The sequence below is a fragment of the Sus scrofa genome, chromosome 6 (assembly GCF_054392235.1).
Source record: "Sus scrofa isolate SSC_HxYL_T2T_F1_AM1 chromosome 6, Sscrofa_HxYL_maternal_Yorkshire_Landrace_v2.0, whole genome shotgun sequence".
NCBI lineage: Eukaryota > Metazoa > Chordata > Mammalia > Artiodactyla > Suidae > Sus > Sus scrofa.
This window is the reverse complement of record NC_139388.1, coordinates 139,761,360-139,776,570: the sequence shown is the minus strand read 5'-3', so window position 1 is coordinate 139,776,570 and position 15,211 is coordinate 139,761,360. Positions and strand designations below refer to the sequence as shown.

General features: G+C 39.2%; 2 protein-coding genes across 37 annotated transcripts in view; one reads left to right on the top strand and one right to left on the bottom strand.

Annotated features, from left to right (window-relative positions):
- The window catches only part of FUBP1 (far upstream element binding protein 1), a 37,186-nt gene extending 30,813 nt beyond the window's left edge, over window positions 1–6,373 (bottom strand). For all 30 annotated transcript variants that reach the window (XR_001309382.3, XR_002345129.2, XR_002345134.2 and 27 more), the window contains exon 1: window positions 6,182–6,373. Coding sequence is in view for 18 of the 30 variants with exons in the window: in XM_084964656.1 (XP_084820782.1) it covers window positions 6,182–6,301 (120 nt within the window). In the remaining 12 variants the exon portion in view is untranslated. The remainder of the gene's footprint in view (window positions 1–6,181) is intronic.
- Window positions 6,374–6,562: 189 nt separating this feature from the next.
- Window positions 6,563–15,211, top strand: part of DNAJB4 (DnaJ heat shock protein family (Hsp40) member B4) — a 37,373-nt gene continuing 28,724 nt past the window's right edge. For 3 of the 7 annotated variants that reach the window (XM_084964663.1, XM_084964667.1, XM_084964662.1), the window contains exon 1: window positions 6,563–6,913. The gene's annotated coding sequence lies outside the window, so the exon portion shown is untranslated. Of the gene's footprint in view, window positions 8,445–15,211 lie in introns of all 7 variants that reach the window. The other 4 variants (XM_084964668.1, XM_084964666.1, XM_084964665.1 and 1 more) reach the window with 3 other exon arrangements.

Below are 15,211 nucleotides of genomic sequence, written 5' to 3'. Positions count from 1 at the left end.
TACTTCTACTGGACAATTTTTTCTGAAGAAACATGCCTGAGAAGGGAAGCCTGAGAAGTACGAAGAAGGGAAGTATGAAGGAAAGGAAGTACGAAGGAAAGCCTGAGAAGTTGCATGGCTAAGAAAAGTCTCAACTATAGAACCATAAATAATTTCATTGTTAGAAACTTAATTTTTAGGGAGTTCCCATGGTGGCTCAGCAGTAACAAGCCTGACTAATATCCATGAGGACGCAGGTTTGATCTCAGGCCTCACTCAGCGAGGATCAGGCATTCCTGTGAGTTGTGGTGTAGGTTGCAGATGCGGCTTGGAGCTGGCATTGCTGTGGCTGTGGTGTAGGCCAGCAGCTGAAGCTCTGATTCGACCCCTAGCCTGGGACCTTCCATATGCTGTGGGTGCAACCCTAAAAAGACGGAAAAAAAAAAAAAGGAACTTGGCTTTTAGAATGGGGCAAGGAAGTGGCTGCACTTGACATCATATAAGAAATACCAGCCTCAAATCACAAGTAGGGCACAATTAGGAGATACTCACTGAATTTTTCTATGAATGGGGAAATGGAACTAATATTGCTGAGGACCAGCAACAGGCCAAACTTTACATTATAATAAAAGTTTTGCACTCATTCTGTCACTGAATCATCACAATTCTACGAGGAAGAGTTCTTGAGACAGATATCCATTTTACAACTGAAAAAATAATCTTTAAGAGGTATCTTAACTAAGGTTACATAGTTAAGTCAATGGTGGAGAAGTCAATTTCTACATATCTCCATGGAAATTGTTGCTATAAGGGGCAATCACCAAAGATTGGTAATGAGCTCATTAAAGTTCATGACATTATTCTTTGAATTCTAAGTATGTCTGAAATTTTCCATGATAAAAATTAAACAGAACATGAAACTTCTGGTGACTGATTCTCCCAGAGATCCTGACATAGAACTAATCCAGGTGCCACAAACTTCATTATAATTATAAAATAGGAAGGATTAAGAGTAATTAACAACTTGAGGGGGATGGAGGGATGCACTGAAGATTTGGGATGGAAATGCTACAAAATTTGGTTGTGATGATCATAGTACAACTATAAATGTAATAAAATTCATTGAGTAATAAAAAAAATAGTCAACAATTGAATTGTGTATGTATCACGTAAGTCCTACCTGATAAATATCTGTTCCCATATACCAAATGTACTTCCTAGGGTTCCTAGACTTCCCCTTTCCACATCTATAAGTGCAAACATCTAACACAAAGGACATTAAGTATAAAAATGCCTGACTAAAAAAAGTATACAATAGGTACTTCCTGACTCTGCAGCTTTGGTCACTCTTAACCCACCTTAATCATTTTTCACTTTCTCAAAAGCCTACTCATATCTTTAATCTAATTAAAATCTTATTTGAGAGTTTTCCTTACCATACCTGAAAACTGTTTTTCCACCCTTCAGTTTTCAAGCAATCAGCATCTGAACTGTTCCTTAGGAACTTTAATAAACTGCTGAGCATTGATATAAGGAAAGTATTTCAGGTCAGAAAGGACAATGATACTAACAAAGAAAAATGACTTAGGCTGGTTATACCTTCTGCAGTTAGCCTTTAAAAACTCTATGAATTTGCAAAGCAGCACTCTTTGAACTTCAAGGAACTTCTGCACAGAGAAAAATGATACTTATTTATACCTCACTATTAACTGAATAGTTCTAAAACTATCCAAATCAAAGTGAAAGTTGATCCACACAGAAGTATCAGTTAACACCATCTCAAATATTCAGTTCTTGCTGTGGTTTAGGGATAACAAACTGAACTAGTATCCACGAGGATGCGGATTTGATCCCTGGCCTCACTCAGTGGGTCAAGGATCCAGCATTGACATGGCTGTGATGTAGGATGGTAGCTGCAGCTCTGATTTGACTCCTAGCCTGGGAATTTCCATATGCTGCAAGTTTGGCCCTAAAAACACAAAACAACAACAAAACACCAATAAAAAGACAGCAGAGAAGAGCTTTTAGTAAAAATACTAGTATCTTGGATATCTGAACAATTCTCCAAGATAAATAGAAAAGACATACTTCACTACACAGGATTAATTTAAGAGAAATAGTAATTCCTAAGATCCAACCTCTAACTATGTAAAATTCTTATGAGACTAGTAGAATTAAGTGCAAACAATTTCTTCTGATCTTAATTTACAATATAAATTCAAGCTTTGCATTTGGATCCTCCCTACTTTTCAAAGGAGTAAATTTTTTTTTGGTGCTTTCACCATTTTAGCAATTTCCACCTTTACTGATTTTCTCCAGAACCCAAGAATTTTGGAGTTCAAAGGAAATTTCAGAGACTACCAATCATTCTATCTGACTTTAAGGATTAAAACAACAAAATCACAAGCGACAAGAAAAGCAAAAAGCTGATTTTCAAAAGTAAATTACTTAAACACCAAAAATGACTATCTCCTAAATTTCTATGCTTGGGCTTTGGGATGTCATTCTGGTTCTCCTGTTGTACTGTTTTGACCTTGCCAAATCTTAAGCATTTTGTGCCTCATTTATCTTTTGTGTGAAAAAAAAAAGAGATAATTTCTACACTTAGCAGTGTAGGATAATTTTGAGAATTAAATGAATTCATGTAAGATATGAATTAGCATAGAGCCTAATATGTAGTATATAAATTGACAGTTACTATGAACAAATCAGTGCATTATAATTTAACAACAAAGTAGGATTCACAAGACTTAAATATTTAATTTTAAAAACTTAAGTTTGTATTTGTACTGGTCAAAAACATGTATTTTAAAAGAACACAATTATTTTCAAAACAGTATTTCATTTCATATTATTTTAATTCACTAAAGATATGTTTCAATAAATACTGAGTACTACTATGGGCAAGATCCTAATGGATTCAGTTCTTATGCATCAGAAATGTGAAGAAGCAGGGTTTCCACTGTGGCGAAGTGGAAACGAATCCAACTAGTAACCATAAGGTTGCAGATTCAATCCCTGGCCTCGATCAGTTGGGTTAAGGATCAGGCATTGCCGTGCGCTGGGGCATAGGTCACAGACACCACTTGGATCCCGCAAGGCTGTGGTATAGGCCGGCAGCTGTAGCTCTGATTAGACCCCTGAGAACCTCCATATGCTGCAGGTGCGTCCCTAAAAAGCAAAAAAGAAATGTGAAGAGGCTAGAAATTTACTAGGCCACCATTTTATTAACATTGTCTCCTCCCTATAGCTCAGGAATCTCTGCTCATTATTATAACCATGCTAACCTGTCTCAAAATGTTTTTAAAGAGATCGCACTCAAACATCTGTTTTCACTGAAGAGATTAATTAATGGTAAGTAAAAAGCCAACAATTCTGTTAAATATTTCATTGCATTCAAACAACATAATGCAGTCTGAATTACCTTTATAATTATCAAGGAAGAGATTCAAGAAGTGAGTACTTAAGGACTAATTTAATAGTTACTTAGAGGGTAAGTGATGAGGGTTGACATTCTTGCTTAACCTACATCTCCCACTCTACTTAGTCTCCGTCTCTGATTCACTTCTATCTTCAAATAACCTTAAGGGGAAAAAAAGTAGATAGGTACATTTTAATTTCCCAATGTTTCAGAGACAAAACTTGTCATTAATGTGAGCTAACCCAAGAATTTCAACCTTGACCTATAAATTTCTAAAGTATACAGGTTGAAAACCCTAAACTAGAAAAGCAATCTAGTGCCCTCCTGCTAGATTTAGCTCACAGAATATTATAAAAATCTGGAAACTTCACATAAAAAAAAATAAGCTATTAGAATTATCTGGAAAAAAGATTGGGCAACTTGGTCTAAACTGCCAGATGGCAACAATCAGCTGAGTAAATGCTGCTAGCATTTACTAGACAGATAGGAACCACGGATCCTAATCATTTGTTCTGCTTTCCCACATAACAAAGAACTGTCTAGCTGAAATGCCAAGACCTTCCCCATCAGTACACAGCTCTTTGAGGGCAAGAAGCTCTTCTTATACCTCTTCCTTCCAAAGAACAAAGCACAATACTCAGGACAAAAAAAAGAAACTTAAGGTTAAATGGGGATTTTGGAAAATGTAATTCAGTATCCATTTAATACAGATAAGGAAAAAGTAGTCCAGATATTAACTTGTTCATTTCACCCAAGCATTTCCCCCTATACTTCACTTATACAATCAGAAAATCAGCTACAATCGGTATATGGGGCCATTCTCAAATGTAATCAGAAGGGGTAATTCAACTCAAATGCTAAACTTGAGAATCTTAGCTTTAAGATCAATTCTGCAGAAACTCAGATTTTAAGATCAAGTCTGTAATCAAATTACAGTAAAGACCTTTGTAAATCATTACAGCAAGGACATGGGGCAGCTGACCTATTGGCATATAGCAAAGGTCAAGAAATTTCATAGTTTGAGGACAATTTCTATACTAAAAAAAGCTGCTAACCTGTCTTCAGAGAGTTGTATCCACATTTTCTCACCTCATTTTCCACCCTCCTTCCCCACTCAACCCTATTCTCCAGTGACTTCACTGTTATGGTCTTTCATCCCCCAAGCCTCCAAATCTCTGCACATGCTGCTTCTTTCTCCACTGGTCAAACTCTCATTCTTTAATGCCTCACTTAAAATATCAGTCCTTTACTTTGGCAGTAAGGAAGCCCACTCCTCTAGTTTTGTGTACAGTACCTGATGCACGGTAGAACTCTATAAATGTTTACAGAACAAATGGATGAAGTAACAGTGCCCATTATTTTGTCTACTCTGACTATATCACAGTTTCAAATAAGGCAAAAACCCAATTAACACATTAAAAAAAGTCTCCAGTATCTAAATACATTGTGTGGCACAATTTAATTTAACATGCTAGTTGAATAACATAATTCAGGTGAGTCTACCAATCCAATCTATAATAAAACCCGTCTAACAGAGTCCCTGTCATGATAAATGTTTCAGTTGCTATTCTAAACTTGTTCAGAAAAAATAAATATTAAGTGAAGAAATCACAGACTTAGTATTTATTAATGTCTTTCTGTTGACTCTGGAATATTTTTGATTATAAACAAGCACAGGTACATTTTTATTAATATGTTCATACTATAAAAGTACGGGCAATTTGCTACATTACTACAGATTTTATGGATTTTGACTCAAACAATCCTTTAACCAACTGGAGGGTGAAAAGTAGGTTAAGGAAGTCAACTTCTAATGCAATGAAAATACACCACAAGATTAGTTTCTGATTACCATTAGTTTAACAGCCTACTCAAAAAGCGTCTAGCACCTAATGTGCATTGGGTCTTAACAAGATTCTTACTTTTGCTTAAACACCAAGTCCACACCAACAATATTCTAAAGTTACAATTATATTAAGGGAATTTAACGAAGGCAAAGTTCAAATTACATCCTGGAGCACAACATACTTTTTTTTAAAACAGCTTTCGTTTAGGAAAGAAGTGACTTCAGGGCAAATGTACGCACCTACGTAATACAAAGAGGTCTGCTCAGTTTACGACTCCGAACTGAGAGGTAGATTCAAATTGAAACTTCGGGTATAATGGGCCTGAAGCCATTTTGAGAAATAAGAGAGAAGGAACGGTAGAAGACAAGTCAATCCCGCCCTGAGGAGGGATTCCAACCCGGGATACCAGTGCTCTCATAATTCTTGTAGGTGTGAAAGCTTATGGCCACCGAAAGATTAATTGCGAGAGAGCTCGAATGGGCTGGAAAGTCTAAAAAATGCTTTAATGACAGATACCTTTCCTTACTATGGCTCCTGCGGACGGACCCTAGTCCTTTGCCAAACTCATTACCAGAAGCTTCCACACTATTGTGTAAAACTACGCGCGCTTTATCCCATGGAGGATGATGTTCACTCTGAGAAAAAGGAAATCTTAACTCCTTGGAGAAAAAAGCGTGAGTGCCGCAGAAGCGGGAGAAAAACCTAAAGCCATCTTCGCGTAGTTCGCGTCGGGGTTCCAAGTGGCTTAAACGCCGAGGACACAAAACCGAATTCCAGCCTCTCGTCGGCAACACCAACGTGGGGAAACGGGAGACTTCTCACAATTCAGAGCCCGGAAGGGCACTTCTCTCGCTCAGGCGCGAAGTAGCGGCCTACTCAGCCAGCGGCCAATTACCGTGAGCTATCGGGATCCCGCCGCGCGGTCCTGACTTACCTGCCGGGCTCGCTGCAGCGCATCTTTGAAAGCATCGTTAACTCCTCCACCGCCGCCGCCGCCGCCTCCACCACCAGCTGAGCCAGAGGAGGGTGGAGGTACTGTTGAATAATCTGCCATGCTTACACTACAGTGGCCGCTACCGCTTCTTCGTAGAGACCCCTCTGCCAACTGCTAAGAAAGAAAGAAAATGGCGGCCGTCGAGGCTGTATCACATTCTTGTGCGACCATCGTGCCGTAAAGGGGCGGAGACTGAAAGGAGAAAATCTCGCGGTGTTTTGAGGCTACGAGCTGGTATGGGGGTGGGGCTGGGGAGGGCGAAGGCAGCGAGATGTCGCGAGAATTGTCTTTAGGTTTCGCGAGAATGGGGGTCCTTTAGGCACCTCCTCTTTGTGTTCTTAGGTTGAAGTTGTGCGGTGGTCACACGGGGGCGGTGGGTAAGACTGGCAGTGCGGGCGCCAATGGTTCGAGTTTTGGAAAGCCCGAAGAAAAGGAGTAGTTTCTTATCAGTCGCCGGCTCAGGGAAGTAGTGTGGGTGGGTTTCCCTCCGAGGGTCGTGCAGTGTATCCACGGGGAAGGGATGACGTCGATAGGCGTAACGACAGCGCAACAGTGACTCTTGAGAGCGCTGCCTCCAGAAGTGCACCTGGGAGAATTGGGCGAGCTACGCGGCGCGATGATGCTCCGGAAGACGTCTGCCCGGCCTAGCGGGAACGCGACGTGATTTTCAGGGTAGTAAAGTGTCCCTGTATTTTACTTGTAGATTGTCAGATTTCTTAGTTTTATCACAAGAGGGGATGAATTCAGGGTGGGGGCCTTAGTTCTGGAGCTTATTTCGAAGGTTTTGTGCAAATAATGTGAGTGAGGCTCTGAGGTTATGATTGCCTTTTTCTTTACCTTACCGTGATTGTTCCTAAAACTCAGTTTTAAACAGGTTTTGTAACCTAGTGTGTGTGTACGTATCCCTGGCCACTTTTACTGAGCTCCTTGAAGTTGAGAACAGCATCCATTTCCTGACCAAAATTGACCATATGGCTTCTTAGAAATAGTTTTCCCCAGCTGCAGCCTGTGAGATTTCAAATATAATGTGTTGTATTGCCGTCCCAGGGCTAGATGATGATGACGATTGTTATTATTTGTATTTTCTGTTATCTACTTCAGTTACTGGGTAATTTCCGACGTTCCTTCAGACCTTCAGCTCATGTCGTAGCATATAATTTAATGGTAGTAGTTTCAGACTCATTAGGATGCTTTAGGAGTCGATCGCAGTGATTTTTTACCCCTAAATTCTTTCCTTTGAGGGGACAAAGAATGAGGTAAAGTGAACTTTACCAAGTAAAGTGTTTTGGGTTTTGTGAATTAGGTTTCAAAGTGTACTTGTCCCATTGCTGGTGATGAGTAGAGAGAACTGTGTGCTGCAGTCTTCTTGATACTTAAAATTACTGGGTTCACTTGCTCAAGGACTAAAATAAGTCAGATAACCAAGCAGTTACATGCACAGAGATACACGTGGGGCATCATTTCCCTCTAATGAGCTTTTCTTACCATCCTATCCATTTATAGCTCTGATTATCTTTTTAATTGTGCATAGCCATCTATTTAGATTTGGGGGAAATTTGTATTTGGGAAAGCAGTGAATTTATTGGACTACAGATTTAAGCATAACTGGTAAAAAAAAAAAAACCAACTAAAAGCAGCATTGGGTGGTATTACTAAATAGTATTTTTTCAATTGTTTTAGTCTGCCCAATAAATGACATTTATTAATTGGTAATTGATTTTTTCATATTTTACTAATTAGACTTATATACAAATGTCTTAATCAACATAGTGTTAACCAGAGAGATAAACTTTAGTTCGTGTATACCACAGTTTTAGTTGTCTCTAAATATTAAAACTAAGTAAAGACCTCCATTTCTAGTTTTTGGTAGATTCTTCTGGAAGTATAGGTATTCTAGGATGGGAACAATTTAGAATCAGTCTAGAGCAGGATTTCTCAGCCTCAGCACTATTGACATTTTTTGGCCAGATAATTCTTGTTTTGTACTACTACCGTGCATTGTAGTGAAGTAGCATCCTTGACTTCTACGTGTAGGTGCCAGCAGCTCAACCCTCCCATACCAACTGTGACAACAAAAAAATGTCTCCAGATATTGCAGATATCCCCTGGGCAGCAAAAATCACTCCACAGTGAGAACCACTGGTCATCTTTGATTGCTGCTCTTGCTTTTCCATCAAGAAGACTTGTTTACTATGCTTCAGAGGTATATTCCACATTCCCGTACTTTTCAGCTCCCACTGCTCCTGAGTTAACCAAAACCTCAGTCTTGGACTGTTACAGTAGCATTCTAGTTGGTTTTTCTGCTTCCACCCTTACATCTTTACAATTTACCATTAAAAATTATGAAGTTTCATAAAGTGTATAATGTATATATGAGGTCTCAAAAAGCATCCATGTATGTACTTTCTAGGAATGTTCTCCAAGTACTAGATCCATTAGCAGTATTTTGAAGCTCAAGGGTGCCTCTACCTGATTGTATTACAATTGTCTCTTCATATAGCAGCTCGAAAGATAAAGCGTAAATCATATCATCTCACCTATCTCCTGGAATGTTCTATGGACTCCACATAGTCAGCCTACTCTCTAAACACTCCTTTTCCTCATTCCACTTGAGCAAGATCATTCTGCTTTTAGGGCATCGTACTTGCATTTTCCTCTGCCTGTCTCAGATGTTCTTAGAGACCTTTACCTGGATGATTTGTCCTCATCATTCAGGTCTCAGTTCAGGTATCATCTCCTTAGACAATCTCCGACCTCTGGTTGTGCCATTTTGTAGTCAGTGACTCTCCAATTACCTTGTTCTCTTTATAGCATTTATCTAAAATTATCTATGTTGTATGTGTTTACTTCTTTACTCTTTCTCTTCCATTAGAATGTAAACTCCTGGAGAGGAAGGGCCTGGTCTCTCTCTACCATTGACTAGTCTCTAACAAACAGTCTTAGCAATCTAGATATTTGTTGAATGAACAAATATTGAAAAAAATCCACCCCCACATTTTTATTGATTTTTTTTTTTTTTTGACCTTGGGCAAGTGAACTTAGTCTCTGTGTCTCAGATTTCTCAGCTACATGATGATCCTAACATGCATTGGTGTTGTTAATGAGGTGTCCCTGTGAGCTCTTCAGAAACCAGAAAGTGCTATCAAATGGAAATTGGTATTACTAAACATAGAATTTGCCTTCTGGTATTTCATAATTAGGAAAGGATAATCCATGATACTCCACTTTTATAATTTTTTTTTGAATTAAACATCTGTGTTCAAATCTTAGTTTTGATAGAATCAGGATCCTCCTGTATTAGCAGCTGAACTGGGGGAAAACTATAGCCTGTGGTCTTTTTTTTTTTTTTTTTTGCCGTATACAGCAGTATGCTATGGGAATCTCGGTTCCCAGACAAGGGATTGAACTGAGCCATAGCAGTGAAAGTATCAAGTCCTAACCACTAGACCACCAGGAAACTCCCTAACCAGTGACTTTTGATTTGGCTATATGTCTCCATTTAGTCATCTTGAAGCCATTTGTACTTTTCTTAACCAGAAAAGTAGATAATTTTATTATAACATTTACTTTAGATAATTTTATTATAACATTTCTCCTTGCAATGTAATTCTTTTTAAAAGTGGATATATCATAGCTAATCTAAAACTGGTTTATTGTGGGAGTTCCCATCGTGGCTCAGCTGTCAATGAACCCAACTGGGAACCATGAGTTTTCGGGTTCGATCCCTGGCCTTGCTCAGTGGGTTAAGGATCTGGCATTGCTGTGAGCTGTGGTGTAGGTTGCAGATGCGGCTCCAATCCACTGTTGCTGTGGCTGTGGTGTAGGCCAGCAGTTACAGCTCCTATTAGACCCCTAGCCTGGCAACCTCCATATGCCACAGGTGCAGCCCTAAAAAGCAAAAAAAAACCCAACCAACCAAACAAAAAAAAACTGGTTTATTGTGCTTTGAGAGATTGGCTAAACGTTGGGCTGAATTGTATTTTATAGTCACTCATTATAGAAATTGGTGTTCCATATTTCATCCTCGGGTTGAAGCAAAAGTCAGTATTGTTAAGCTTATGAAAGTATAGTAGGGACATTTAGAGTTATCAAAGAATAGAATGAAAAGATTAGTAAAGATAATAAAAGTTGAGCTAGTAAATGTTTTGGCAAGGTTTTTCATTTTACCTTCTGATTTATTGGTTATCAAATGACCAATTCTCAGATTTGTTAAATCTGTGTGAAATATTAACAAATTTTTCTTTATAGCTATTGGAGAAGAATAGTCCGTTATGGCTTTTGAATAGGCATTTTAGAGTGGCAGAATTGTGCATACTTTCACCTATGTCATAATGATGCCTCTTTGCCAAAAGGATCTTATAACTTCATGCTGTACTCTGTGTCATTTAAGCACCAGGCCTGTATTTTCTCAGTGCACAGTCCTAACAGATTGAGGTTAGATATAAGGAGGAGGACTTCCTGCTGTGGCACAGTGGGCTAAGAATCTGACTGAAGCAGCTTGGGTTGCTGTGAAGGCGCAGGTTTGATCCCCCACCTGGTGCAGAGGGTTAAAGGATCTGGATCCAGTGTTGTCACAGCTGTGGCTCAGATTCAGTCCATGGCCCAGGACTGTGGCCATTAAAAAAAAAAAAAAAAACCCAAAAACTAAAGTTTCCACTGTGGCACAGTGGGTTAATGATACAGCTCGTCTCTGCAGAGGCATTGGTTTGACCCCAGGCCCGGCACAGTGTGTTAAGGATCTAGCATTGCTACAGCTTTGGAGTAGGTCACAGCTGTGGCTCAGATTTGATTCCTGGCCAAGGAACTTTTCATGTGCTGCAGGTGCAGCCAAAAAAGAAAAAAAAAAAAAAAAAGATAATGAAGAAGAAAGTAGCCATTTCAAGTTAAAGTAAGTGGTCCAGGATGTTGTTTTAGGGTATTTGATTTTAGGTTGGTCATTGGTCTTAATGACTTTTATATCCTGTCTGATTAAGTTTGTGGGATTCTGTTTCAGACTAAAGTGTAAATGGAAATAGGAAATATTTGCATTATCAAGGGCAAATGTAACGTGGGAATTTTTTGGAGAAACTGCAATTTGACCTATGTCTGAAACTGAAGATAGCCCCGCCCCCCCATATAGTGAATAGAACTCTGGACTTGGTGCCAGAGGATCTAGATTCATATCTAACTCATGTGCTTTTTGGTCAGTCACACAACTTCCTTTTATCAGCATACTGAAAAAATGGAGGGCAGTTTAATCTGATTTTGAAAAATACCAACAGTGAGTTCCTGTTGTGGCTCAGTGGTAACGAACCCAACTAGTACCCATGAGGATGTGGGTTTGATCCCTAGCCTAGCTCAGTGGGTTAAGGATCTAGCGTTGCTGTGAGCTGTGGTATAAGTTCCAGACATGGCTCGGATCCTGAGTGGCTGTGGCTGTGGGGCAGGCTGGCATCTGCAGCTCCCATTTGACCTCTAGCCTTGGAACTTCCATATGTCATGGGTTGGGCCCTAAAAAGCAAAAAAAAAAAAAAAAAAAAAAAAAACTCAAAAAACCCAACCAGTAGTAAAGGATAATAAAAAGTCTTATGTTTTTAAATAGTGATTTCTTTTCTCTTTGAGAAGTTACCATAGTATCATCTTACCCTCAGTTATTAGAAATTTCTTCTCTCTCTCTTCTCTCTCTTAATAGTCTGTCCTGATTGAAGGGCTGTTACAGAATTGACAAATACTAGAATATTTCTCATTGATTTGCCCTAAATCCAGGCTTTTGCCATCCTTATCAAAACTGTAGAGCCCTGGGGGCTTTGCACATGTCTTTCTCTTTCAGGAATACTTCCTCACCTCTTTCATTTTACTGTTGCCTGTTGAAAATTGTCCACTTTTTCCTGAAAACCTGTCCAGAACTCTCAAACTTAGGGATTCCTATTTGTTTTCATGTACCGTATCACGGTAATAATGCCATAGTATCATTTATTGATGATTTAGAATTCCCACTAGATTTTAAGGTTCACTCCAGTAGGGGCTATGTCTTTTTCTGTGTCTTTACAGTGCTATATGCTGGTTATTGTTCTAAGTAATTACATGTTTTTAGTTCATTTATCCTCACATTGGCTTTATTGAGATAAATGCTAAATACGCTGGAGTACAAATAAGCTAACTAACTAGCCCAAGGTAATATGTTAGTAAATGTTAGGGGCTGTTATTTGAACAAGGCAGCCTGACTTGAAAGAATGAAAGAATTTATAAAAAGTAATGAAATGTATCTCTTTGTAATTTCTAGGGTGTAGGTCACAATTTAGTATTTCTTACTTGAATTTTAAAAATATTTGCCTCAGGAGTTTCCGTAGTGGCGCAGTGGTTAACGAATCCGACTAGGAACCATGAGGTTGCGGGTTCGGTCCCTGCCCTTGCTCAGTGGGTTAATGATCCCATGAGCTGTGGTGTAGGTCGCAGACGTGGCTCGGATCCCGCGTTGCTGTGGCTCTGGCGTAGGCCGGTGGCTACAGCTCCGATTGGACCTCTAGCCTGCGAACCTCCATATGCCGAGGGAGCGGCCCAAGAAATAGCAAAAAGACAAAAAAAAAAAAAAAAAAAAAAATTTGCCTCAGTTTTTGTTAAGACTTAGGCTAAAATTCTTCCTGGGAAGGTAGCTCTTAATGTAAGGTAATAAAAATAGATTACTTACAAAATGTAAAGAACCTATGTGTTGTGTAACAGTATAGAAGCTTGTTTTTCTGTATTGCTAATTGCATTGAATGGATTAGTAATATGCCTGACTAAAGTATATAGTGCTTTATGGTGGGTTTGTATATATCCATATATTCCTGTATATTTGATGATGATTAGTGTTATTTTTCAAATATGTTGTTCAGGGGGGTTACATGTTTGCAGTCTACTTACTAAATTGTAAGTCTCTTCAAGACAAGGATAAGGTTGATTAATTTTGATTTTCCCCCTGAATTACCACACAGCACCTGTGATGATGTTTGTACTAATTGTTTGCAAAATAACCCATCTGCCCAAAGAAGCATATCAACAGTTTTTACATTTGACTCTTCTGAGAATTCTGAGGAAAATCTTTATTGTTTAATCTTCTAGAGCAATTAATGCTTGAGGCAGAGTTTCTTTGTGAAAATGGGATAAATTTTCTCTGCCCTTGAGGATCTCTTCTTTGAAGGTAGAAGGCATATGGGGCAGAAGGGTGGGGTTTGCTAAAGTGCCATTCCCAACTTTACAGGGTTCTTCAAATATAATGAGAGAAGGAACATCCTTAGTGTATCATACAGAGGATCTCTTTGAGTATATCTAGAGTGTTCAGCTAATTGCACACATCTCTTGGCATCTTATCTATAAGCAACATCTGTCCTTTGGGGTCATAGGAAGTAGAATGCAGAATATACAGGAAATTGAGTATCAGTATTCAATGAGAGAAGTGTATAGCTGCCTGCTAGTAAGCCATAACACTTCCAGCTTCCCATTATTTTAGGGATGATGCTAGGTTGAGAATCTGCAACACCTGAAAGCATCTGTCTCAAACCTTTACGACTCAGTTCTTGAGTGATTTTAGCTAATTCTATAGCATGCATTCTAATAACTTACAATAAAGCTGATACACAGTGCTGCAGAATATCATATATAATGAAACTGCTGAATATATATGATACCTAGTTTCATAATTTATTCCTTACTGCCTAGGTGTTTTTCCAAACTTGTGTCTGCAGCTACCTCCAAGACTCATTTTATGTGTTGCCTCAAAACCCAAATGTCTAAAATAAATTCATATACTGTTCTTAGTCTCCCCTTATTTTGTGGTCAAAGCATGTTTATTTTTTCCTCCCCTATTTGGATCATATATTACATCAGTTCCTTTCACTTCTGTTACACTGTCTTCTTCATTACATTTTTAGCCAAGTAGGGAGTTCCAGTCATGGCTCAGCAGCAAGGAACCTGACTAGTATCCATGAGGATGCAGGTTCTATCCACGGCCTCGCTCAGTGGGTTAAGGAACCGGCATTGCCATGAACTGTGCTGTAGGCCAGCAGCTGCAGCTCCAATTCAACTCCTAGCCTGGGAACCTCCATATGCTGTGGATGCGGCCCTAAAAAGACAAAAAAAATTTTTTTAGCCAAGTAGAGACAGATAAAATATCATCTTTTGGAGTTCCTGATGTGGCTCAGCGGGCTAAGAACCTGACAAGTATCCATGAGGATGTGGGTTCCATCCCTGACCTCACTCAGTGGGTTAAGGATCTGGCGTTGCTGTGGTGTAGGCCAGCAGGTGCAGCTCCAATTCAACTCCTAGCCTGGAAACTTCCATGTGCTGCAGGTGCAGCCCTAAAAAGCAAAAAGGAAAAATAAAAAATCATCTTTTTTCATGAATCTTAACCAGACTAATTCCAATGACCTTTTCCTTAATTAAGTGGTTGTCTGCATTGGTTACAGGGAGCTTTTTTAAAGTGAAAACTGAGGAATTTCCATCGTGGCTCAGCAGTAATGAACCCAACTAGTATCCATGAGGGCAAAGATTTGATCCCTGGCCTTGTTCAGTGGATTAGGGAATCCAGCGTTGCTATGAGCTGTGGTGTAGGGGATCTGGCATTGCTGTGGCTGTGGTATAGGCCGGCAGCTGCAGCTCTGATTGGGCCCCTAGTTTGGGAACCTCCAGATGCCGCAGGTGCAGCCCTAAAAAGACAAAAAAAAGAAGACTGAGCCAAAACTACCACTTCCAGAGACTCTGATTTAATTGGTCTAATATCTGTATTTTTAGAAACTTCCTAGATTAATTTTTAAAGCACAGCCCACACTTGAGAACCACTGAAATAGAACTAAAAGTCCACATGCTCCATCAGATTTTTGCTTATTTTTAACAACTTGCAGTTGTACAAAGAGACAAGATTAATGGCATGACTAGAGCAAAGACTAGTTTCCTACACAACTCAATGCTCTTCATTTCATGATATAGCTTCTCTTTGAAGCAGTAGTGATGGGG